At 43.5% G+C, this 27,974-nt stretch overlaps 1 protein-coding gene across 1 annotated transcript; it reads left to right on the forward strand.

Moving 5' to 3' along the window:
* The first annotated feature begins 60 nt into the window (after positions 1-60).
* LOC124259161 (sodium-coupled monocarboxylate transporter 1-like) lies at positions 61-27,974 on the forward strand. The gene is given in 15 exon segments (XM_046693257.1): positions 61-562; positions 13,284-13,349; positions 14,737-14,788; positions 14,897-14,964; positions 16,581-16,735; positions 19,022-19,162; positions 20,216-20,345; positions 22,871-22,959; positions 23,409-23,536; positions 24,039-24,128; positions 24,131-24,195; positions 24,851-25,038; positions 25,442-25,542; positions 26,337-26,506; positions 27,411-27,974. Coding segments are annotated over 15 exon segments (1,845 nt in total). The 5' UTR covers positions 61-217; the 3' UTR covers positions 27,468-27,974.

The raw sequence follows: 27,974 nt of genomic DNA on the forward strand, positions 1-27,974 counted from the left end.
AATTGCCTTCAGCGATGAGACCTGCCGTTCAAGTGTGATTTTATGTAAATGCAGTTGTCGACTTGAGTTGTTTGATCATAACAACGCTGATGTAGAGGGGTCGTACTTTGTCAACACGGCTAATAGGCGACAGGTAACCCAAACATCAAAGATTCCCGTTGTGATCTGACTTTAGGACTGGGACGCTTCAGATCCGTTTGGTCGTCTGCGAAACAAGATGTCCGACCTGCAAGCCACATTCCACTGGGCAGACTATGTGATATTTGTTCTGACTCTTCTCCTGTCTGCGGCTATTGGTGTGTTTTACGCATGGAAAGACAGAAAAAAGGCGGACACGACAGAATCTCTCCTGGGAGGAAGAAGTATGTCCATCCTCCCTGTGACGCTGTCTCTCATGGCGACGTTGTTGTCAGCGACTATGGTGCTAGGCATCCCCACTGACATCTACTACAACGGTACCATGTACTGGCTAATCTGCTTCTCCAGTTTCTTGGCTTTCCCCGTTATAGCGCACGCCATACTCCCTGTATTCCGAGGGATCGAGGTCTTCAGTGCTTATGAGGTACGTAGTGAGTTATAAACCAATAATACACTTTTATATTGCTCTGGCTAGTACTCGCATCCACTTAAGGGCTGCTATGTACAACATGTCAAGAAGCGTTCATTCAGTGCACGTACCACACCTACCCTTCATGTCATGTCGTTCTTAGTTTGCAAACACTGTTTTAAACAGGCACTCTATTACGCATGAATAATATTCATAAGGCATGGAGGACGACCGGTTTCGTTCATGTTACCATAGCTAACATATGTAATGCCATGACAGGCCACCTGTAGTAGTATGAAATTATTCCTTAACTTCTTTTGAGCAGTTTTCATAGCCCAGGTATTTTTCTTAGAAAAGGATTTTATAGGTGAGGGTAGCAGCCCATGTATAGGCTCACAGGAAATGTAAGTTTACATTATTATGAAAAACGTTTACTTTCACCATTAATTTTGCTATGGAAACAATTGTTTTAGTTTTCATTCGCATTTTCGTGTTCTTTTGACATGATGTTCATACTTTTGGCTAAAATGAACGCATAGGGCAAAAGGGTATTTATTCGAACTTCAAGTGAAAATTTTATTATTTTTTTACTGTCAAGGTGACAGTTGCGCTACACATGTTGCTGCACACTATTACAGATTTGTAGGACAGGAATTACCATGGCAGTACACAATAGAGGGGCAGCAGAAAATTACAATGACAGTATAAATACAATAATGAAGTACAATAATTAATAGTGACAACAGCAATGAAGTCACCGATAATGATGTTCACCAAGCAGCTACCGTTTTCAAGATTCTAAAAATAAGCATAGGCTGGATATCTATGGCGAGAACACGATCATACAACAGCTTGATTTGATGGTGAGTCGAGTCATGAGCTTGCCCAGTTATATTGTCTAAATAACTTCAGTAATGTTCCATATGCTAGATTAGTCTATCGCTGTTCTTGAAGATGTCAAACTTTATTTGAATTCAAGGCATGTAGTAACTTGGACCACAGGCAAACTGTAGCGCAAATAGGGTTGCGCAACAAAGAGAAAATTACCAGCTTCGCGCGCAATTTAGGAAGACTGGTAATTTTCTCTTTGTTGCGCAACCCTATTTGCGTCACAGTTTGCATGTGCTTGGACGCCACTAGTTACATTAGATGATATTACATTCCTGACAACTATATGTGTAGCTCTGAAAACATGGTCGATGCGGATTCGAACCCACAATCATATGTTTCTGGTGTGCCCCAGATACATTACCGGGCCTTCGACGTGACGGGCGAACACTTTAACCACTGGGCTACCCCACCACCCCCGAGGCTATGACAATCGCCCAATCAAATAGAACGATCCTGGAACAGCCGTCCAATCAAATTACACTGCCCCTCTATGATAGAAACAAATAGCTGTATCTCCTATACTCTACTCACCTCCCTGCTACCTTCCTAAATACCACGCAATAGCATGATGGCCTTCCCCAAGTATCTTAATACGCAGTAAAACAAAACATTTTCTTGCATGACAAGGATTTCTTAAATTACTTTTCATTAAATCCACCCGGAAACAGTCTTAGTAAACTTAGGCTCAGTATTATTCGTTACACTGCTATACTGAGGGTGTCAATATTCGTTATGTATAAATCCTTTATTCTGCCATTATTTGATTATTGTAGTTGTATTTGGGATAAATACAGTTAGCCAGGCATCAATGCTGGAATAGTTAGTTTGATACACTTAGAACAATATGTGGGGCTACAAGGGGAACAAGTCATAATAAATTATATTCAGAAACGGATCTCTTACCTCTTGTAGAAAGAAGGCGCATTAAGAAATTAACTGTCACTTAATTGCTAAATCCGTTTTATCCAGTTCTTGCTTGAAGAACTCAGACTTATACAATCACCGAGTGAATTCAAGTATAAGATTACATCATATTGTAATACTTCATTTGGGTTTGATATCAACATTGGAAACAGGTTCTGTCAAATAATCCACTGCAAACTCCGATTAGAATGCAGCGATTTAAATGGCCATAAAGTAAGCAGATTTATATCCGATAACCCATCATGTACTTGTTGTGCTGCCTTCGAGGACACCCTTCATTATATTTTTATGTGTCCGAACTATGATGCTATAAGAAACGATTTATTTTATTTCAAACATGGATATAACATAAATGACGCTCTGTACGGTAACCAAGAATTACCTAGATCTTTAAATCATGACATTATCAAATCAGTACATAACTTTATTATCACTTCAAGAAGATCTAATCAATCTAAGTTTTCATCTGACCCTTTGAAGAATAAATATGTTTAAACCGAATTATCATATTACAAACAAACGCACACACACTTGCATACTAAATCGTGTCGCATTGTAGATATAGACTATAGCCCTTAAACAAAGGATCACGTTCCAGTGGCTAATGCTAATACTCGCATCCCTCACCTAGCTGGTGGTTAGGTTCCGTAATGGGTCATTCTCACTTACCCAGCACCTTTTGTTTTAGGGTCCCAGTTCACTGGAGCTAGATAATCCCCTACAATAAAAGGTGCGCTTTATATTTTGTTCCCTGTGGTATTTGGTCACCTGTGATATTTAGTCACTGTGTTGTATGATATAACCTCCGTACCTTTGGATTGGTGTAAAAACAAACGGGTCGGTTTGCTGGGCTATATTTTAAAGGTCGACTGATTCTAGACAATGGGCAGTCAAGAACTTGGCATTATCGTCGAGGTCGTTGTTTGTGCGGGTATCGTCAGTGTTGCAACAATAAATATGAATAAATAATCGTTATTTTTTGGTACAGTCGAAAAGATTTACCTTGACTTCGTCGTGTACAGGTATGTGGTTGTGGTCTCCAGGTATGTTGGAAATTATGTCGTTGAGACATATGAGACTGATGGTCTGCAGTCTTTCTGAATGCATATCCACGAGATCCTTCCTCCCCTTTACCCCTTGTTCACGATGAACATATAGCCAGTTACATATACATATCTTCCACCACGAGAAGTAGGAAGACACTTTTTGTGCTTTTGCCATACCTGAAGTTGAGGAAATGATGATGAAAACTGTCAGTTCCAACATTCTTATAGCTTGCAAGTTTATGTAAGAAATTGAAAAACTCACTACTAATGAATTGTGTGAACTCAGTCACTAAACCCGCGGGTACACATGTCAACCCGCTGGTACACATGTCAACCCGCTGGTACACATGTCAACCCGCTGGTACACATATTCAAATTTCGTTGCCTGAGTGAACGCATTTTACATTTTGTAGAAAACCAGTGTCTTAATCCCTTGAACAAACGCCGTTGTCACAACATCAAACATCAAAGGATTTTTACCTTAACCCAAAGGTCGAACTTACGGGACTACCCCACCTAGCCATAGTGCGATGTTGCCTTAACAAGACCTTTTTGGTTAGACTCTGGCTAAGTGAGAATGAACCATACTGAGTCTAACAAACCCTAGTAGAAGGTCGCGTCAGGTAACCTTTTGAACTGACCAATCAGAACACAGCTTACCAAATCGCGAAAGTTAACATTCGCACATACCGTTTGAACTTTTGCCTTGAAAACTCGAACGATTCTGTATGCTATTTTCCGCACGATCGCTTCCGAGTGTTACACATGGATGACACATTATTCACAACAGCGAGTAAACAGTTGCTGAACAAAGCGTTTTTGTCAATATTCCAGGATGTCATCTTGTGGAAATATAAGCTAATAGTAACCATGTCATCAGAAACCCCTAAGCGTATATACTGCAGGTCAAATGTCTGTGTTTTATGTGGATTTTCGTTTATTGAGCGATCAGTGTCAGCGACCAGGGAAGAGAAAATCCAAAAGGCGTTTTGTAAGTCCCGCCGAACCCTAAAATAGCAGCCGATGTCTGATTGGTTAAATCCGTTCGGCAGTTTCGCGTTTGATTGGACGGTCATAGGTCGCTCAAAGGTTAGCTGACGCGACCTTCTACTAAGGTTTGTTAGACTTAGTATAGCATTGTAACGAATAATATAGTCTGTCTCACAGTCCCTGAACCACATTAATTTCCCTACTGCCAAGCCCTATCTGCAGTGCTAAAGCCTAGATTTCCTCAGGTTCTGAATCTCTGGTCTCCCTAGGTCTCCTTTTCAATATAAATGGGCTTGTTTGTTACTATCAAAATTATATATATTCAGAGACTAAGCCTTAGTCTACGAATAATACTGAGCCTAAGTTTACTTGATCCGCAAACGGCCCTAATTTTGAAATGCAATCTATGCTCGTTCAGAAGGATAATGCTTGCTGACTGCTCATATCAAACTCATGGACAAGAGACGTTCTGGTGGTGAAAGAAATGTATTTCCTGGAAGGCGCTTTGATAGTGAAAGGGTCAAGGGCACATGCACCAGACATATACTGTATAATGTATAGTGAAATAAACTGCCATTGATTTTTCAGAATCATACATGATAATTACATGAAGATGATAATTACATGTAGATGATAATTACATGTAGAGTCACTGTAATGATGACCCGTGATGACCCTGAACGTGTGCTTGCATCCCTATCACCGCATCCATAAATTCCCACAGTAAGACATTCGTCGTACATTCACAGTATACGTAGGACTAAGACAATTCAAACACAGAGTACATTGTTCAAGCGTTGTAACCGAAATAAGCTCTTTCCTGATGGTAAAACCCGGCTTGTAAACTGACTGACTGACTGACTGAGTTTAGGTCTGTATTCCAGAAACTGACGGCGGGGTCTACCATTGGAAAAGTTTACATCCAGAACTGCAGAACATAATGTGCCCCACCGGCGTTACATCCAGAACTGGTTAAGGCCAGGATTGGGGCAAAACTGTGCACTTTGGGTTAAAAGCACCCAACTTGTCCAAAGTAACCTTAGCGCTGCGACTCTGGCAGGTTTATGGTAAGTTTTGAGAGTAGTTATGATCTCCTTAGCGCGAAGTTCGCTTAGTACGAGGGCATCCTGTTTGTTTGGTGTTCATCGTAACCACACTGTCACACGGGTCTGTGCGATGAGACTTGAAACATCAGAGACCGACTACGTTCTGGACATGGGCGAGTCGGTCAGATAATCATATCCGTCTGGCTCATCAGCAAGCTTTGAAAGTCCGCAGAATCTGGACTTACGAATGACAACTGTACGAATTGTGAGGAACCGGCGTCCAGCTATACGTCTAGATTTGGACGCTTGACGTCGTCATCTGAGTTTCGGGTTACAGGGCTGGAGGTCAGTAGTGAGTCAGATGTGTCCAGGTTTCCTTCGTCATGACTGCAGTAAATGCCCCCATCGTACAGTGATCACAGGACTCTCCTCTAGTGGCCTTCTACGGAGACTGGTGTAGTGGCAAAGTTATCACCCTCACGTCTTCCCGTACCTTAATAGTAATACCCATGCACGTCACACGTTACAACACTAAAATGCCCCCCAAGCATTATCCTTCTGACGTCCTCATGCCTGTGATCATCGGTTTCACAGGTGTGACCAATAGGTGTGACCAACAGAACAACCTACATCCCCAGCACTGCCTTGGCCCCCACTTTCACTAAACATGTCTCCCGTCCAACACATGTTGAAACAAGGAAGTGTCGTTGATACCATTATCAATCCAGACATGAAGTAGTGACTGCCTCTGTTCAGATCTGGAATACCACCCCATTGGTCTTCCACAACCGTCTCGTATGAGAAGCTGTTGTCTAGCTTATGTCCATGATGTCACTGTCCACAGTAGACTAAGGCTTAGTTCCTGAATATATATAATTTTGACAAATTTAACAAATCAACCCATTTAAATTGAAAAGGAGCCCCAGTGAGTTGGGAGATTCTGGAACGTGGATTAGCATTGCAGGGAGGGAAAGGTAGTAGGGAAAATAATGTGGTTCAGGGACTGTGAGACGGAATCTAGACTTGCTTCATTTACGGCTTTAGCATTGCAGGGAGGGAAAGGTAGTAGGGAAAATAATGTGGTTCAGGGACTGTGAGACAGACTATGTCCACAGTGCTGGACGTAATTTCTGAAACATTGTTACCAAAAACAATGCCCTGTGACGTCAGACTCTTGCTGGGTTGTATGGTTGCATCTATTTATGGTACTCAGTGATGTACGGGAAATTTGTTTTAACTGGTATACAACACCCTGAATCATCGACTGTAGATCTGGGTAGACCTGTGAATTGTGAAGTTTCTCATGAGGGGGTATACGTACATTCGGTGATTTATGTTTTACGGGGACTTAAGGGCAAAAGGATATTTAGAAATGCGAGATGTGATATTAGAGGCCAGATATATACATCTCTGCCTTTTTAGATCAGAAACCCAAAGTCCACTAAAACAAGAATATGACGTAAGCTTGTGGGCTGACACACAGGAACAATCAAGTCTTTTTCTCTGACGATGATCGATGCAATAAAACCCCGGATAGCCTTGGTTCGGTATTTGTTTAGCTTTAGTATTCAATACATTATTGACTCAGACAGAAGTGCCCCATTTCAATGACGCCAATGAGCACCAATGTCAATACGCCATTTTATTGGGGCACTGGATTAGACGTCACGACCGCCCTGCAGAAACTCGCTGAAAACTCAATCGGAGGAAAAGTGGTCTTAGTCTTGTGGCATTCCCCTCCACCATGCTTGTTTGTTGTTTAACGCCGCACTATTCCGGCTGTATTACGGCGGTGTGTAAATATTCGAGTCTGGAGCAGACAATCCAGTGATCAACAGCATGAGCATCGATCTGCGCAATTGGGAACCGATGACATGTGTCAACCAAGTCAGCGAGCCTGACCACCCGACCCCGTTAGTCGCCTTTTACGACAAGCATAGTCGCCTTTTATGACAAGAATGGGTTGCTGAAGACCTATTCTACCCCGGATCTTCACGGGTCATATACACAAAGAAAAACGTTAAGCACCCCCTGATATTTTCACAATGCCAAATGGCAAAACATATCAGGTCCGCAATAGCCCTAAATGCTCGGACATTCAAATGCCATCTGACAGAACAACCATCTGGCAAGACAGAAACGCAACATCGGTGAGCTGTGGTTAGAATGTAATGGCGATTACGTCATGTTACCACAGGTACTGTTTTTACCCCCAAACAACCGCCCCCCCCCAAGTATGGAGCTGCAAGTCAATGAAAGGGTGTTGACATTGATATTGTCACATGAAAATGTTCCTTGAAGACACTAGTGTTCAGTGAGTGAGACTAATCAGTACCGGGTGGACCCGCCACGTACCCGGATGATACATTCCACACTACTTCTCATGCCTCCAGTCAGACATCGGATCTGTTCTCGGGTCAATAACAACCACTCACCATGCAGAGCTGCCTCAGACTGATGTAAATTCTGTACTGGAGGGTTCCGTGCCTGCCCCTTAGCTTAACGCTGGCCAGGGTACAGTTGTCACTGCATTGGTCCTCATGTAATCCATTATGGCACGTGATCGATGCGACCTGGCGTTATCGTCCATGTACTGAGGTCGTGTAGAAAGTGGATGGTTATCGAAATGAGGGACAACGACTGGCTGTAGGACGTCCCGGATGAATTGAGCTCCCGTTAAGTTGCCCCTGATGGTGACCAAATCCAGCTGAGAGAGGCAATCGTGAGAGGGGCATCCCCACGCCATGACAGATCCCCCTCAATAAGCAACTGTTGGCAGAATGTTCCTGGGGGTATAAGCTGTGTTCTTATGCATCCAAACACGTGTACGTCCATCAGTAACATGAAGTAAGAAGCGGCTTTTGTCCGACCAATGGATTTTCCTCCAGGTCCGCAGATTCCAGTGTCGTCTGGCCAAGCACCATGCCAAGCGTGCACGTTTATGGTGGTCTCTCAACAAAGGACGTTTAATGACTCTTCTGGCCTTCACTCATGCCGCTTTAAGACGATTTCTGACTGTTCTGGTGCTGATGGGCCAATTGGGTAACCAGTCTTTTCAGCTGAGGACTTGTACTGAAGGGCGTGCATGTCGTATCAGGTGTCTGGATGCTTTCCATACCTTGGTCGGTCCATTGCACTTCCGGTCTTCGCATGTTTCCGGACTAAACGGCTACCAACGGTGTAATGGTAGCCCAGATTTCGTCCAATCGCCATAAAGGACATTCCTGCGGTATGCATACCAATAATCTGATTCCTAGTGTCGACTGACAATAGTCTCCGTGCCATGTTCAATGAATATGCTTGAATTGACCGCTTCAGCCAACGTTAAACACCCGCAAATACAGTTGGGCCATACTGCTTTGTGTGATCCTCGAGGGTAGCATGTTGCACGTGCATGCCACAAACGACACGAGCGCGATTGTCACTCATCAATGGTTATATGGTCTTGCGCAAACTCTACTCTTCCCATAATTATACTTGTATCACTATTTCAGATAATGGGGGAGTAATTTCATCAAAAATATCAGGGGGTGCTTAACTCTCTCTCTCTCTCTCTCTCTCTCTCTCTCTCTCTGTGTGTGTGTGTGTGTGTGTGTAATATTATATATATAGCCCTGAAGGATCTCTTTGTGGTCGCGTTGATCGAGTGTCTGACGGAAAACGGAAGGTTAGCGGTTCCGTCCCTGGTTGCGTCAGAACAAAAGAGGTGACGTTACAAGATGGTATATGTTGTTACCCTGTCTGGTGCATGACGTAAGAAGTTAAAACCAGAATTGGTCTGATCGGCGTCAGTAAACTATGTTTGAGTGTGTATTCATATTCAACTATTCGGTACTATTTTTAGTACTAAGAGAGCGGCATCAGTACAGACAAACGTGCACACGCGCGAGCGCATACATATACAAACGAACACGTGCACAGACATAATCTTGAGCACAACGTTAAACGTTATCCGTCTACCACGTCTCATCTTAAAGCCCCGACTTCAGGGCAATATACCAGGTCTCACAGAAACGTGAGAAACATATTAAATTTCGAGAGTGTTTTACTGCACAAAGCTTTAGTGAGACAACACTGCAAACAAACAGTCACTACTGAGCATACACCGCACCTAACAACTTCAAATGGCTGGTATTTGTATTGTAGTTGGTTCTGTCAAACCTCTGTTATGTATATTACTAGAATAACGCTAGCAAATTTGAAACATGGATTATATTTGTCACATAATCTGTTTGTTTCGTGGCGAGAGACCCACTTTCGAAGAAGGTCTGTACCCTACCTCACTGTACATAACGAAACACCTTGAACATTTACAGCGTACCTATAGTCTGTTTGCAGTGAAAACGTACCGATGAATTTCACTTTAAACAAAAAAGTAAATCAAATTAAGCGAAATTAAGATTGCGAATCCTCATAATTTTACCTTGCCAAATGAACATTTAAATCTCAGAATTTTATTCAACTTAGGATAAAAGTTGTTTAACAAACGATCATAGATTCAAATCGCTATTATTGGTTTGTATTACAAAGGGGTAAGCGCAGTAGATGGAACAGTGAAACAAATGCACGTGCTGTACGTGATGAGCGTTAACTAAGACCAGCCATACTTGTTTTTGGTGTTTCATTTAATGTGCATACCCCCTTGTAATACAAACCAATAATAGCGATTTGAAACTATGATCGTTTGTTAAACAACTTTTATCCTACATTTTCAGTTGACTGATGTTTAATCTTCATTTCTGTCAAAAATAATGTGACACATTGTCGCAGCTCGTTTAATACCATTGCGGCAATTCCGATTGTCTCGTTTGACCCGGAAATTGAAGCAACTCTCTATTATCGCGGTATTGCCATTTTCTTTCTATGGCACGCGGTACAAGCAGATGACACTGTCAAACGTTTACTAAGACAAGTAACGAATCTAAATAGTTTGATCATTAAAAAATATTTAGGAATTTTATTCACATTAGTAATATCATCATGTTTTTAACCCAAACATCTGAAACTTCTATTCATTTGGATACAAGGTAACAATAACGTTACAAAAATTGTTTTTCCGCCTTAAAACGTACCATACAAATTGCTGCCGTGTGTAGAGTGAAGTTGCATAATACGTCACTTCCTGTTTAATTTTAACACGGAAAATATGCAAATGACCTTATAGTTGTCGCAGGATTACTCTTGACGAAGTAAGTTTTGATTCATGCTTGATGTAATGGCAGTAGGAGTCATACTAGTTTCAAAGTTTTCTAGAACCTACTGAAAGATGAATGCTTTACTATTTCTGCAATTAGACATGACATTTCAATGAAATAAATGACTTTTTCAAGAGCGATGAATATATTTTACGTAATTTGCATATGTAAACAGCCGATGAGGGGCGTGGTGTTTCTGCTTTCCCGATGTTTTCGCGTGCCGCGATAATAGACAGTCCCAGTATACAGTAAACTACGGCTATAGCGAACTCAAAAGGACTATCAATTTTAGGTCGAAATAACCGTAGTTCCTTATACGCATTTCGTCCAACATCGACAGCATGTGGAGGGGACCCAAACCAGATCCTTGTATCCGTTCGTCATAGGCGTGTTCGGTATAATTACTGTATGCACACGGGAGCCTTAGGGAACCAGTTAGTGGTGTCCCCAAGAGTGAGTGAGTGAGTGTAGTTTTACGCCACACTCAGCAATATTCCAGCTATATGGCGGCGGTCTGTAAATAATCGAGTCTGGACCTGACAATCCAGTGATCAACAGCATGAGCATCGATCTGCGCAATTGGGAACCGATGACATGTGTCAACCAAGTCAGCGAGCCTGACCACCTGATCCCATTAGTCGCCTCTTACGACAAGCATGAGTTACTGAAGGCTCATTCTAACCCGGACCTTCACGGGTTGTCCCCAAGAATCTTCAAACACTAACTACTTTGAGATCAGCACCAGATGATCAGCAAGGCAAGCTTGAGACCGGAGAACCTGGCTGAAACATCTATTGCCCGGACGAAAGCGGGTTCCTGCTCCATGTCAAAGGGAGGTAGGGTAGCCTAGTGGTTAAAGCGTTCTCTCATCACGCTGAAGACCCGGGTTCGATTCCCCACATGGATACAATTGTGTGAGGCCGATGTCTGGTGTCCCCTGTCGTTATATTGCTGGAATATTGCTTAAAAGCGGCGTAAAACGTTACTCACTCAATCCTCACCATGTCACAGATGTACGACTGAAGGTTCGGGGCGCAGGAATTATGGTCTATACACCCAAGGACAGGCCTCGGGGGATGCCAAGTAATGACTTTGGTGTGTGTTACAGACGACTGCAAGCTGAACGTGGTCAAGGTACTGTCAAGGTACTGTCAACCTTACATCCTAATTGACCTGGAACTCTCGTTGTCTCCTATTTCGACAACAGTCTAAGTAAACTTAGGCTCAGTATTATTCGTTACACTGCTATACTGAGTCTAACAAACCTTAGTAGAAGGTCGCGTCAGGTAACCTTTGAGCGACCTATGACCGTCCAATCAAACGCGAGACGACGGAACGGATTTAACCAATCAGACAACGGCTATTATTTAGGGTCTCGGCGGGACTTACAAAATGGATTTACTTTTCCCCGGTCGCCAACACTGATCTCACAACAAATGAAAACCCGCATAAAACACAGATATATGACCTGCAGAATATACGCTTTAGGGTTTCTGTTGACATGGTTATCATTAGCTAATATTTCCGCAAGCTGACATCCTTGAATACTGACAAAACGCTATTTTCAGCGACTGTTTACTCACAGTTGTGGCGTGCTCCATGTGCATCACTCGGAAGCGATCGTACTAAAAATAGCATTCGGAATCTTTCGGGTAAAAAACGTTTTCGAGGTAAAAGTTCAAAAGGTATGTGCGAATGTCAACTTTTGCGATTTGGTAAGCTGTGTTCTGATTGGTCAATTGAAAAGGTTACCGGACGCGACCTTCCACAAGGTTTTGTTAGACTCAGTATAGCAGTGTAACGAATAATACTGAGCCTAAGTTTACTTAGACTGATTTCGACAAATTCCCACTCGCCACAAGAACTGAATCTATAAATGATGACGCCAGACCCATGCGTTCTTGTTCAGTGACAGTCTACCCCAAGAAGAACGCCGTGACGACTCTGCCTTGGCACGTCATCGGTCCAGATTGATGAGTCGTCTACAGTCACTTGAACCTCCTGTACAGAACCGGAGAGGTCTGGAAACAGCTTTACATCTAGTGTGATTGCAGTTGTCACTTTAACAGATCCGACGGGATGTCTGGTGGGATGAGCTGTAGGGTCAAGGTCGTCATTCGGGCACATGGAGAGTTTACTGAACCTTTCAAACACGGGCGTCATCTAGGACCAAATATGCCATGGTATCTTACGACTGCCTCCCCAAATCGTCCCCAAACTACCAACTCCTGTAAAGGGGACACCCGTATTGTTTTGTGGTGAACACATCATGTAATGACAATGGTGGTTTTCCTCTTGTTAGAGGCTTGTTCTTACTGATCACGTTCGTTTATTTTGTTCCAATACTCGTTAATCAGTCGATTCGGGGAAATTCTGTAAGTGTTTGAATATTTTCTAGGTATATTTTCAAAAGAAATACATGATGTTAAACGATTATATATACTCATGCCAATAAAGGTTGTCAGCCCCTCCCAACCCCAACCCCACACACACCTCACACCCCACACCCCACACCCCCTCTCTAATTAAAAAAATTGAAGGGGGTGACAACCATTATTGGCATGAGTATAAAATGTATAGCAATATATTTTAATAAAGCATGGTTACTGTGCTGTTACCATGTAGCTTGTTTTGTCTTCCACAGTACTTGGAGCTGAGATTCAGCAAGGCCGTGAGGGTGATGGGCAGCCTCCTATTCCAGATACAGATGGTAATTTGCACCCAACCGATCTCTCCGTATCCACCCTAGCGTAACATTCAATCCAAAGTATCCACCCACCTTCGTTTAGGTGTCAACTCTGACACACCCAGCGTAACCTCTTTCTCGAAATCCCACGTAGCCTATCAACTCTACTCAATATATCGATCCTGCCGTACTCTACGTATTCCCTTTCTCGAGCCCAACGTATCCTAGTCTTCGCACTCACTATATCAACCCTATCGTGCTCTACGTATCTATGCAGTTTAACTATCCAACGCTCAGAACCCCATCTATCGTCTCTGCCTCGCTCTACATGTTTACACTGACGTACTGCGTATTCACAATACGTATCCACCAAGATGCGCTCTGCGTAAATATATCTCACTCACCCTTTCTATCCATCCTGGCGTACCTAACGTATCCGATATGGCGCACCCTATTTATCAAACTTGCCATAACCTCCGGTATCCACACCTTGCGTAACCTCCCTGTCGTACACTACGTATCCTATCTGCCGCACTCTATATATTAACCTTGTCCTACGTATCCTCTATGTCGTACACTACCTAATCTATCAGGTACGCTCTATATATTGATCTTGTCTTAAGTATTCACGCTGTCGTGTTTTACATATAAACACTTCGTATAGTACGTATTGAATGGGGAACTCTTCGTAACCAAATTGGTGCACTGTACCTGTTCTCACTGATGCACTCAATGTATTAACTGAAACGTAATCTACTCTGCGTATCGATCCTACCAACATCTTCCAACATGTGGAGATCCGGGTTATAATTCTTCTTCAACCCGTGCTTGTTGTCAGAGGCGACTCGGGGTGGTCGGGTTCGCTGATCTGGTTGTCACGTCATCGAATCCCAATTACGTAGATCGATGCTTATGATGTTGATCACTGGATTGTATGGTCCAGACTCGATTATTTACATACCGCCGTCATATAGCTGGAACATTGCTTAGTTCGGCGTTAAACGACAAACAAAACAACACATATCTTCCCATCCGTACTCTAAGTATCTAGCGAGGGGACCAATCTCTGTGTCACATATACTGATGTACAAAAGAAAGTACACACTTGGTGTTTTGAGACTATTAAAAAAACGTAGATATTTTGCTAGAAATGTTCCAACTGGGTACGATAGCTATGGTGTTATTGCAACACGTACACAATGTTTGTGACTTGTGAGTCACAATCAAAACACTTTTCTAAATATTACGCTGTTTTTAGGAAAACGTTTTAACAAAGCATCAGGTGTATACTTTCTTTTGTACGTCAGTTTATAAATTGAGAGGACCGCAATGTAAGTTAAAGCTTGGCAAAGGTTGGGACGGGACGTCGTTATGAAAAGTCATGCAATCCTCCTTTCCCTTCTTGTTTCAGCTGTTTAATATGGCCATCACACTGTACGCACCTGCGCTCGCCGTCAGTCAAGGTCAGTTGTAGTATTGTAGTTTCAACAATATCTTCAGTGTATGTGACATTAGTGAGATAAACAGACTTGAATTGATTCATTGTAAACATATATCTCACAATGTTGTAGTGATGGACGTGTCCACGGAGGTATCAATCGTTGTCGTCGGAGTTGTCTGCACCTTCTACACTGCCGTCGTAAGTTGAAGAGAGATGGGTTATGTATCCCTTACATCATTTGTCAAACAATTCCTCAAATCACAAGAGGTGAGGTGAGGTGAAATTGGGTTTAACGTCGTGCTTGAGAATATTTCGCTCATATGACGACGTGCATGCGTGTGTATGTGTATGTGCGGCTGCTTGTACTAGCCCAGACTGAAGCTGGTTTTATAGTGCTAGCCCACTGAGATACCATGCCGCAGTGAAGCATGAATACCCCACTCAGACACATTATACTGACTCCGAGCCGACCAGTCCTTGTTGTACCCATTAATGCCGAGCGCCAGGGAGGGACCAACAAGTACCATATTTTAACGTCTTTTGGTATGACGCGGTCGGGGATCGAACCCGCGACCTTCCGCTCTCCGGGCGGACGCTCTAACCACTACACCACGGAGGCGGCCTCAAATCACAAGAAGAGTGATAGGGTAGCCTAGTGGGTAAAGCGTTTGTTCGTCAAGACGAAGACCCGGGTTCGGTTTCTCACATGGGTACAATGTGTGAAGCCCATTTCTAGAGAGTTATTGCAGGAATATTGGTAAAAATGGATTTAAACTAAACTCACTCACTCACTCACTCACTCAAATCACACGAACCTGAAATTAATACATCAGACTAACAAGGTCTAACAACCAGCGCAATTATGAGTGCGGCATTGAACAACAAACAAACCACCAGCGACTCGGTCAGGTAACACAGGCAGATATCACTACAGTTGACGTAGGACAAGACTTTACATACACTACGTTGACTTTATGCAGTCAAACAACGTTGTGTCGAAGTTGGAGGGACCTACGTAAATGCTTCGAGTTATCCGACAAATAATAAGGTATGCAAAGGGACCAAGTTCGTATCTCGAGACAGCTGTAAGCTGTAGTTTATTATTTATTCTTCACAAAGAATAAGAAACTTTAATAAAATATCAACATGCTTTTCGTGTAAGATTACGAAATACGTGGGGTTTGATAATGCAGTTCGTATAAGATTACGAAATACGTGGGTTTCGATAATGCAGTTCGTGTAAGATTACGAAATACGTGGGTTTCGATAATGCAGTTCGTGTAAGATTATGAAATACGTGGGTTTCGATAATGCAGTTCGTGTAAGATTACGAAATACGTGGGTTTCGATAATGCAGTTCGTGTAAGATTACGAAATACGTGGGTTTCGATAATGCAGTTCGTGTAAGATTACGAAATACGTGGGTTTCGATAATGCAGTTAGTGTAAGATTACGAAATACGTGGGTTTCGATAATGCAGAGTGTAAGAAATTGGAAATAGGGTTTCGATAATGCAGTTCGTGAGATTAAGATTAGGAAATACGTGGGTTTCGATAATGCAGTTCGTGTAAGATTACGAAATACGTGGGTTTCGATAATGCAGTTCGTGTAAGATTACGAAATACGTGGGTTTCGATAATGCAGTTCGTGTAAGATTACGAAATACGTGGGGTTCGATAACCCAGTTCGTGTAAGATTACGAAATACGTGGGGTTCGATAACGCAGTTCAGTGTAAGATTACGAAATACGTATCTCACTGAATCAAGAAATTTGTACAAACGTTATTCACTGTAGTCGTCGTCGCTGTCGACAGGGAGGCCTGAAGGCTGTGATGTGGACAGACACGCTCCAGATGGTGATAATCTTTGCCGGTCTCCTCGCCATCATCATCCGGGGATCTATCGAGGTCGGCGGCTGGGACAACATCATGGCGGTAGCGAAGGAAGCGGACAAGCTCCAACTGGACAAGTACGGCATTGATATTGCATTGTCTGATTGAACTTTGTGCAGTCAGCGTTTCAAAACATACAATGTTTTCCATTAACTGTATGCTGTTTAACGCCATATAAACTAACATTCCCGCAATATGACGGCACTTGATAAATTAACGATTGCAATTATAAGCAGCGATCCACGATGAGGGTAAACCTGGAGGAGTGATAGCGTTTATTGGAGAACCACAACACCTACCAGTGAGCGAGTTAGTTTTGTGGGTTATACTCGATGATACATTATTATTTTCCAACATTCTCGGTACCTGTTTGGTCGGCCCCAAGTGGCAACTGCAGTAACTCAAATAACCTAAGAGGCAACAACAACATCGTCCCAATATTTAAGTTAAATAACCTCCCCAGAAGCGACAGGAGGCAATTGCAACATCGTCCCAATATTTAAGTTAAATAACCTCCCCAGAAGCGACAGGAGGCAATTACAACATCGCCCCAATATTTAAGTTAAATAACCTCCCCAGAAGCGACAGGAGGCAACTACACCATCGCAAAGCAATTTCAGTCAAATAACTAGTTACGTGAATTTTACGTAGTTATCACTTTGATTGTATTTTGCCGGTATTTATTCTAGTTTTCTAACGAAAAACACTTTCTAAAGTCCATTTTGGTCTAACTTCATTCAATTTAAACAACAATACATTTTGAAGAATAAAGGAAGCGCGATGTGTTTCTTAAGTATACAATATGATAAAAACATAACATGTTACCAGTGCCTTAAGTTGTGAACGCTTACTGTTTTACTTACCTGTTGTAATGTTGGTCGTTACTAAACCACCCCTCCCCATCCCCCAAACCTCAAAAAAGAAAGAATAAACCCCAAACAACTGACTAACAACGTGGTTAGGATGAATTATATTGCTTGGTTATAGTTCTTTCGTCGGCCATATTTTTAAAAAGTATACCTGAATCCTAAGGACAATGTGATCTCTTTTGGTCATATCTGTAGCCTAGTTGTAGTGGCCGCGGCAATGTTTCTGTGCGAGTCTTAACGTTCGAAATCTACGCAGAACACACGAAATATAGGTTTGTTAACAGTGGTTAGATATGTATAGAAATATGGCCGGGATTAATTGTGAGGACGGCTGGGTCATGAGAAAAAAACTTAACGGTTAACACGCGAAGCCAGAACTGAAGTATTTCTTTGATTTGTTTATTAATCTAGTTGATTTATAAGTAGACTCAGATATTGTGTATGCACAAAGTCCAGACTGAAACGTTTGTTTCAGGAAAATCCTGTCGCGCGATCATGAGAATGGTGACAAGTTTACCGTGTGTCAACAAGTACGGATATGTGATTACTGCGATCTTTTGAAGGAATAAACTTTATGAGGGCTCAAAGGATTTTCATTTGAAGCTCGGATTATCTGCTGCGCATTGTGGATACGATAAGTCACGCAGTAAACCAGTAATGGCTCTGAAATAATACCTACAGCGCCACCGACCAAAGTAGGAAGAAACATCACGGAATTGTATTTGTTGACCATAAAAGGAACAAAACAGAAACAACCCCAAATCACTCTTCCCAACCCCAACCCCCAACCCCCGAAAACCCCCAAACCAAAACCAAAACAAACAAAAACACCCCCAAAAAAACAACAACCCAAGAACACACAAAAACCCCCAAAACAAATAAAAAAACATCAACAACCAAAAAACCAATAAAAAAAACCCCAACAAGAACCAAAAATAAAATAAAACAAAGAACAAAACAAAACAAAACAAAACGTAACAACGAAAACAACAAAACAAGAGCATTACCCTGAAATCAAACCAGTTCTAAACTATCACTTACAACAGCGAGAATTCAGTTTATATTTCATAAAATAAAAAATGTTTTCATGAATAAGTACCGATGTAGTAGTCGAACATCGGTGGGAGTTACGTCCCTTAGGCGTGTCACGAGCCAGTGATCGTTGTTCGGAATCCCGGTTTGACCTACTATTTTTGCACTATAGCACTGCTCTTCATCGGGGGTTTCTCCAACATCAAGCTGACACGCCGTTATATGACTGCTCAATGCGGCGTTAAGTAGAAATCACTCACTCACTCATTATTAGTGCAACGGGACCTCTTTCTCGTTGTTTAGGTACTTGCTAATGGATTCTTGGTTTGGGCTATTTGACAGGTCCACAAACAAAACAAAATCTTTTTCGGGTTATTTTCTTGGAAGCCGTTTTTTAAAATTATAATTGATTTTCTCCCCTTCAGTTTCCAAAGCTATTTGTGTTGTGGTTGTGTCTGGCAGCTTCGACCCGAGTCCCTTCGTGCGCTACACCTTCTGGTCCCTGATCGTGGGGGGCTTCTTCTCCTCCCTGACCATCTACGGGTCCAGCCAAGCCATGATCCAGCGGTACCTTAGCATGAGCTCTACGAAGCGGGCACAGATGTAAGTTTACGTCATGGCAGTAGAGATCCTTTGGGAGGGTGCCTTTAAATTAGTATACCTACATCTGAGATCCTTTGGAAGGGTGCGTTTAGTACTATATACTTCTGATCGCGCCATGGCTGTAGAAATTCCTAGGAAGTGTGTCTTCAGTAATGTATAGCTACATCTGAGCACGCCATGAAATCAGTGATCCTTTAGAAGGGTGCGTTTAGTACTATATACCTACTTCTCAGTACGCTATGGAAATAGAGAGCATTCGGTAGGGTGCCTTCTGCTCGGTGTACTTACCTCGGAGGATACCAGTAGAGGATCCTGAGTACCATACGTCATGACAGTACAACATACTATACGATCTCATGACAGCTTGTACAACATATTCGGTGACTGAAGTTTTCGAGATCTCTATCACACCAAAATGGGCTTGTTGACAGAAACAACGGGTCTTCGGCGTGACGAGCCAACGCTTTAACCATTAGGATAATGCCAAAGATACATTTTCACCTTGTAACTTGCCTCTTAGGCGAGAGAGTGAGTAAGTTTAGTTTTACGCCACACTCAGCAATATTCCAGCTATATGGCGGCGGTCTGTAAATAATCAAGTCTGGACTAGACAATCCAGTGATCAACAGCATGAGCATCGATCTGCGCAATTGGGAACTGATGACATGTGTCAACCAAACCAGCGAGCCTGACCACCAGATCCCGTTAGTCGCCTCTTACGACAAGTATAGTCGCCTTTTGTGGTAAGCATGGGTTGCTGAAGACCTATTCTAACCCGGATCTTCACGGCTCTTAGGCGAGAGAAGGGTACGTGTGATTCTGGATCGCGATCGACGGTTGTAGGGTCGAGTATTGCCTGAAATGCATTGCCAGGCAAAAGAAACCGTTCATCCATATTTGATGGTGGCTAAATTAGAAATGGTCATCGGAGGGTGGTGTATTTCCTATTTTCAATACTTTGTGTTGCTCGGCAGTTTAAATTGTTGGTTGTACACTGTTTTTCATCACAAAGTGTGACAGAAATGATATTGCTGCAATGTCTCAACTCTTCAGAGCCCTGTATCTCAACCTGCCGGCGGCGCTGGTTCTAACGTCTCTCATGGTGTTCCTAGGCCTCGTTGTCCACGCCAAATACTACGACGATGACCCTGTAACCACGTGCCGTGTGGAGAAGCCAGACCAGGTATTGGGGAAGGTGGGGTGCTGACCAGGTGATGGGGTATGGTAGATAACGACGGGTTGAGCACCTAATAGGGAGATACTGGGTAGATGAGGGTGGTGTTGTGTAAAAGAGGATGGGTTATAGCGGATAATGACGGGTTGAGCACCTAATAGGGTGAAACTGGGTAGATGAGGGTGGTGCTGTGTAAAAGAGGATGGGTTATAGTGGATAACGACGGGTTGAGCACTAATAGGGAGAAACTGGGTAGATTAGAGTGGTGCTGTGTAAAAGAGGATGGGTTATAGTGGATAACGACGGGTTGAGCACAGAATAAGGTGAAACTGGGTAGATGAGGGTGGTGCTGTGTAAAAGAGGATGGGATATAGTGGTTAACGACGCCAAAAGAGGATGGGATATGGGTGGTTAACGACGGGTTGAGCATCTAATAGGGTGAAACTGGGTAGATTAGGGTGGTGCTGTGTAAAAGAGGATGGGTTATAGTGGATAACGACGGGTTGAGCAGCTAATAGGGTGAAACTGGGTAGATTAGGGTGGTGCTGTGTAAAAGAGGATGGGTTATAGTGGATAATGACGGGTTGAGCATCTAATAGGGTGAACCTGGGTAGATTAGGGTGGTGCTGTGTAAAAGAGGATGGGATATAGTGGATAACGACGGGTTGAGCACCTAATAGGGAGATACTGGGTAGATGAGGGTGGTGCTGTGTAAAAGAGGATGGGTTATAGTGGATAACGACGGGTTGAGCAGCTAATAGGGTGAAACTGGGTAGATTAGGGTGGTGCTGTGTAAAAGAGGATGGGTTATAGTGGATAACGACGGGTTGAGCACCAGAATAGGGTGAAACTGGGTAGATGAGGGTGGTGCTGTGTAAAAGAAGATGGGATATAGTGGATAACGACGGGTTGAGCACCTAATAGGGAGATACTGGGTAGATTAGGGTGGTGCTGTGTAAAAGAGGATGGGTTATAGTGGATAACGACGGGTTGAGCACCTAATAGGGTGATACTGGGTAGATTAGGGTGGTGCTGTGTAAAAGAGGATGGGATATAGTGGATAACGACGGGTTGAGCACAGAATAGGGTGATACTGGGTAGATGAGGGTGGTGCTGTGTAAAAGAGGATGGGTTATAGTGGATAACGACGGGTTGAGCACCTAACAGGGTGAAACTGGGTAGATTAGGGTGGTGCTGTGTAAAAGAAGATGGGTCATAGTGGATAACGATGGGTCGAGCTCAGAATAGGGCGATACTGGGATAGATGAGGGCGGTGCTGTGTGAAAGAGGATGGTTGTGCTGAGCAGTTTTATGTACGGTACCCTGAGCTAAGGGTTCATTGGGACCCAGCTGATGAGAGGTGGTGGTTATGTGATGATCGGGTGATGCTGGACAGTTGAGGGGTGGTGCTGGACTGATCAGGGGTGGTGCTGGACAGATGTGGGTGGTGCTGGACAGATGAGGGGTGGTGCTGGACTGATGACGGGTGGTGCTGGACAGATGAGGGGTGGTGCTGGACTGATGAGGGGTGATGCTGGACAGATGAGGGGTGATGCTGGACTGATGAGGGGTGGTGCTGGACAGATGAGGGGTGGTGCTGGACTGATGAGGGGTGGTGCTGGACTGATGAGGGATGGTGCTGGATGATGGGTGGTGCTGGACTGGGGGAGTGCTGGACTGATGAGGGGTGGTGCTGGACTGATGAGGGGTGGTGCTGGACTGATGAGGGGTGGTGCTGGACTGATGAGATGGGGTGATGCTGGACTGATGAGGGTGGTGCTGGACTGATACTGAGGGGTGGTGCTGGACTGATGAGGGTGGTGCTGGACTGATGAGGGGTGGTGCTGGACTGATGAGGGGTGGTGCTGGACTGATGAGGGGTGATGCTGGACTGATGAGGGGTGGTGCTGGACTGATGAGGGTGGTGCTGGACTGATGACGGGTGGTGCTGGACTGATGAGGGTTGATGCTGGACTGATGATGAGGGGTGGTGCTGGACTGATGAGGGTGGTGCTGGACTGATGAGGGTGGTGCTGGACTGATGAGGGGTGGTGCTGGACTGATGAGGGGTGGTGCTGGACTGATGAGGGGTGATGCTGGACTGATGAGGGGTGGTGCTGGACTGATGAGGGGTGATGCTGGACTGATGAGGGGTGGCTGGACTGATGAGGGGTGGTGCTGGACTGATGAGGGGTGATGCTGGACTGATGAGGGTGATGGATGAGAGGTGGTGCTGGACTGATGAGGGGGGGTGGTGCTGGACTGATGAGGGATGCTGGACTGATGAGGGGTGGTGCTGGACTGATGAGGGGTGGTGCTGGACTGATGACGGGTGGTGCGGGGCTGATTGAGGGTATTTCTTTACTCGTGATGGGGTGGGACCTTTTTGGGTGTGGTGGGTTCAATGGTAATTCAAGTCACTTAATTCTTCACCCGGCCGAGGTTTAACCCTATGGCTCTGGAAAGTATAATAGTTTTGAAGAAGACAAAACGACAGCGGTTATGGATTCCGATGCATGGTAACGATGTTTCAGATTATCCCTCTGTTGGTGATGGACATCCTGGGTGGGTTCCATGGTCTACCCGGTCTGTTCGTTGCCTGTATCTTCAGTGCAGCTCTCAGGTAGGAACAAATCACACACTTAAACCCACTGACTGAGCACTTCTTAAAGCTTGATACAGACAGTCATGAGAATTATCACGTTGCAAGACTCAGTTTTGCGCCATTACGTACTGATTCAACATGCTTGCAGCAAATTGAAAGCAATATCCCCAACAGTGATTCATTTTACAACATAAAAATACTAAATTAAGCTGAAGTGGAGATAATTTAAAATTAATTCACTTTAAAAATCTTATACATTATTACTAAACTGAAGATGAGATAATTTCAGGGGTGAAAATTATCCATTTCTGTCAATAATGGTCGGGGAAAACGCGAATATTGAAGCTGTGTCACGCAAGGAAGACCTATTTGACTACTAGCATATGTTCCATCTTTAAAAGACATTTAGAAGCTGGTATGATGAAGAGGAACACATTTTATGGTTTGACAACTTGATATCGCTTCAGTACGGTGTCCTCCGGTGTGAATGCACTGGCGGCGGTGTTTTTGTCCGATGTCCTGGAACCAGCACACCTGGCAGTGACGGGACGCAGTGTCCCCGGCAAGGCTGCATCCGTACTGTCCAAGGTTTTGGGTAGGTCTGAGACGACACAGACATGTAGCCTAGTGGTTAAAGTGTTCGCTCGTCACGCCGAAGACCCGGGTTCGATTCCCCACATGGGTACAATGCGTGAAGCCTATTTTTTCAATCTTCTGAATTCTTTTCTATGCCAACACGAGAGAAATAAAGTAATTGGAAGTGCATAGGCGGATCCAGAGGGTGGTGGGTGGTGGTGCAGGGGTCCAGCCCCCCCTTTTGTGCTGAAAGTTTGTTAAATGACCATTGAAACTCGGGCGAAAATGAAGTGTGCACCCCTCCTTTTCTCAATAGTGTGCACCCCCACTTTCTCAAAAAGCTGTATCCGCCCCTGAAGTGATTGGTCTTCGTAAACTATTTCAGACTAAATATAGCATATATGCAATTTAAGAATGGTTTGATTCCGTTCTTATACTATTCCTTTTAGATCATCCACATATGGATTTGTTTCTGTGTTTTTCAACGTGTTTACCTTTGATATTGTGTTTGTTGTTTACAGCGCTTGTATTCGGCGCCATCATCATTGGCCTTGCCCTTCTAGCCGGCGCCCTGAACAGCCTGGTGCTGCAGATCTCACTCAGTATACTGGGGATATTTGGGGACCTCTTCTTGGCCTCTTCCTCCTCGGCATGTTCCTCCCCTGTACAAACTCCTGGGTGAGTTGGTCAAACGTCAGCCCATCTGCGTGGGGCGTTCAGGAATGTGTGAGTGAGTGAGTGAGATAGGTTCAACACTGAGGTGAACATTATTGAGGTGAGGTGAGGTGAAAGTGGGTTTTTACGTCGTGCTTGAGAACATTTCGCTCATATGACGACGTGCATGCGTGTGTATGTGTATGTGTATGTGCGCCTGCTTGTACTAGCCCAGACTTAGGCTGGGTTTATAGTGCTAGCCCACTGAGATACATGAAGCATGAATACCCCACTCAGACACAGTATACTGACTCCGAGCCGACCAGTCCTTGTTGTACCCATTAATGCCGAGCGCCAGACAGGGACCAACAAGTACCATATTTTAACGTCTTTTGGTATGACGCGGTCGGGGATCGAACCCGCGACCTTCCGCTCTCCTGGCGGACGCTCTAACCACTACACCACGGAGGCGGTCGAACATTATTGAGGAATATTGATGTTCATATGTTGCAATATTTAAGAAATACAGTTCCCTCTGCCCCCATGTATAGTGTAATGAAGTAGTTTTACTTTATTATACTATACATGGGGATAGAGCAAACTGTAGTTCTTTTCTAAGATGCCAAAGTTTTATTATTATGTTGTTCAAATGCTTGACAGAGTTATCTTTCTCTTCCAGGGAGCAGGCGCCGGTTTTCTGTCCAGCGTGATCATTTCCTGTTGGGTAGCAATAGGCTCTACCCTACAGATGAACGCTAACGCCCCTCCACCACCCGTCTGCGTTAACGGCACAGTGACAGGGAACGTCACTATGCCTGTAACAACCATTTTAACATCAACCCCCATCGCAGTGGAAAACGCACCGCTGTAAGGTTTATTTAAGACGTCAGAATACCAAAAAGCTGTGTAAACTAAAGGGGAAAAGAAAGTATACACCCATTGTTTGAAGGTGGCATTGAAACAACCAAGTGGTTATTCGGTGCTGATGTATTTGATACGGGTATCAAATCTGTGTTGTGGACCTTAAACGCTTCGGGGTTTGTTTCATCTTGATAACGTTTTCACAACGTGTGTCATTTTATGTTAAAATCCAATTTTCAAGTGTATGCTTTCTTTTGCCCGGGTGTGTATGTATATACAACTGTGACATATATTCTGCTGGTCTTTTAGTTGTTAGTTATATATTATTATCTAAATATAAATAACATTTTAAAAAAGATATCGGTTTTTGAGACCAACAGTTAGACAAAATGATTTATTTAAATTTTAGTGATGGTCTAGACCTTTTCTACAACCTGTCCTTCATGTGGTACAGTACGTTAGCGGTGATAGTGAGCGTCGTCGTCGGCGTAGCTGTCAGCTGTGCTACAGGTGAGTGAGAAGCCGAGGAATTGGGGTGAGATGAGGTGGAGGCGGTACAACTAGTATTGATCAAGGTGATCATGGTTACAATGTGTGTGATATTGCTGGAATATTGCTAAAAGCGGCGTAAAACCATACTCACTCATTCATTCACTGAGTCTCTCACCGTCATCTGCCTCTACCTTTGTCAACCCCTGTCAACTCTCAACTCCAATCTGTCTATATTTCCACTGTGCCTCCCTGTATGGATCTTCTTAACCCTATACTTGTATCTTTATCCCGTGTCTGTCTCAGTCTTTCTCTATATGTCTATCCATTTGGTTACCTGCCATGCACTATATGCGACTATCCCTCTAACTACCCGTCCAATTCAGCTTAAATGTTTGTGTAGCCTAGTGGTTAAAACCTTCGCTCGTCACGCCGAAGACCCAGGTTCGATTCCCCACATGGATACAATGAGTGAAGCCCATTTTCTGGCGTCCCCGCCGTGATGTTGCTGGAATATTGCTAAAAGTGCCGTATAAGTCAATCCACTCACTCACTCATTATGCACAGCTAATGCTATAATAGTGCCATAAATCAGACTGATAATGACTCCTAATCGTTTCTTGGATATTCTTACTGCAATATTCTCACACTTACACACCTATAATAGCGGAAACATTTCCAAATACGAGTCGCCTGCAGCATATACAAGGCCTCTTTGATTGGTTTCAGCTACAGGTGGTACTCAAAACAAGGTTATTTTTCCTAGATATTGCGTAAGGTATGTGATAGCTAGTTACAGATGTCTTCTGTTGCAGGTGGAACCAGGAAACGCCCGGTAGAAGCCCGTTATCTGTCGCCCTGGTATGTCGCCCTCAGTCCTCTATGTCAGGTAGCTGAGACCAAGGGAGACAACTCAGAGGAGGTGCGCGTGGAGATGAGGAAAACTCCTTCGTCGATCAACCCAAGTGACGACACAAAAGATCGCGTATGTTGAATTGTCTACTTGTCTGCTACGTGAAAGCATATCGATGAGTTTCTTGAGCTTTGGCACCAAGAACATTCGCAGTGCAGGGACAGCCCCAGTTTACCGTTATGTTATGTTAGGTATATGTAGTTCAAGTGACAACTGGTATGTAACTCACAGATCTCCTAACGCTAGGGAATAGGCTAACGCTTATAGTCCGTTTGCAGTGAAAACGTACCGATGAATTTCACACTTTAAACTAAACAGTAAATCAAATAAAGTGAAATTTTGATTGCGAATCCTCATAACTTTACCTTGCCAATTGAACATTAAAATCTCAGAATTTTATTCAACTTAGGATAAAAGTTGTTTAACAAACGATCATAGGTTCAAATCGCTATTATTGGTTTGTATTACAAGGGGGTATGCACATTAAATGAAACCTCGAGAACAAGCGTGGTTGGTTTCTACGGTCGTCTAGGTTAACGCTCATCACGTACCGCACGTGCATTTGTTTCACTGTTCCAACTACTGCGCGTACCCCTTGTAATACAAACCAATAATAGCGATTTGAAACAGACTATAGTCCCTGAATATACATACTTTTGATAGGAACAACTATGTCTTTTTAAATTGAAAGGAGCCCAAGAGAGATGGGAGACCCTTAGGAAATCTAGACTTGCATCATTTAGGGCTTTAGCATAACAGAAAGGGAAGGGAAATAATGTGGTTCTGGGACTGTGAGGCAGACTATGCCAGGAATGGCTGTATCTGTTAGTTGCTATGGTTAGCTCACCTTGTTACAGATTAGCAAATGAAATTACACGTTTTTGTATATAATTAGATGTCACACAAATATGGTTATAAGAAAGGTGAGCACTGATTTGCATGTGTTCTTGATGCTATGTTCATCGCTCTGTCTCAGGTTGTGGTGAATGGACACACGACGGATCTAGCAATATCAGATGGCCGTTTGCTTTAGTTCAGACAACAGGATCAGACACCTGCACTGACGACGGGTCACGTGACCGGAAGAGTCTTTCATCGTAGGAGTAGCGGGACAGACCAACTTTCAGCATGATCAAAGCAAAAATAAGCTGCTGTGGATTCTGAAGATCACCTGGCATTTTACTGTTTAAATGGGCATAAATTTCTAAAGAGGGGTCCAAGTTGAATGTATTTTTTAGAAAATGAATTGGCAGGTGTATATGTTGAGAATATCACCCTCCCTTTTCCATATCTTGCCCCATATCATCATTTGACGCCCATACCTGACTGAGGCCGTTAGGAGAAGGTAGAGTCTAATATTTTTATCACTTAATACTAACCAAGCAAGAATCTATCATTTTTAAAAAACCTTTTATACGCTACAAAAATATTTCACTCAAACACTCACATTTTTTATTCAACATTAATTCAACACTTTGAGAATGTCATTTACACAGACCCGTGAAGGTCCGGGTTAGAATTGATCTTCAGTAACCCATGC

The sequence above is a fragment of the Haliotis rubra genome, unplaced genomic scaffold (assembly GCF_003918875.1).
Source record: "Haliotis rubra isolate DU_JTF1 unplaced genomic scaffold, ASM391887v1 Scf710, whole genome shotgun sequence".
NCBI lineage: Eukaryota > Metazoa > Mollusca > Gastropoda > Lepetellida > Haliotidae > Haliotis > Haliotis rubra.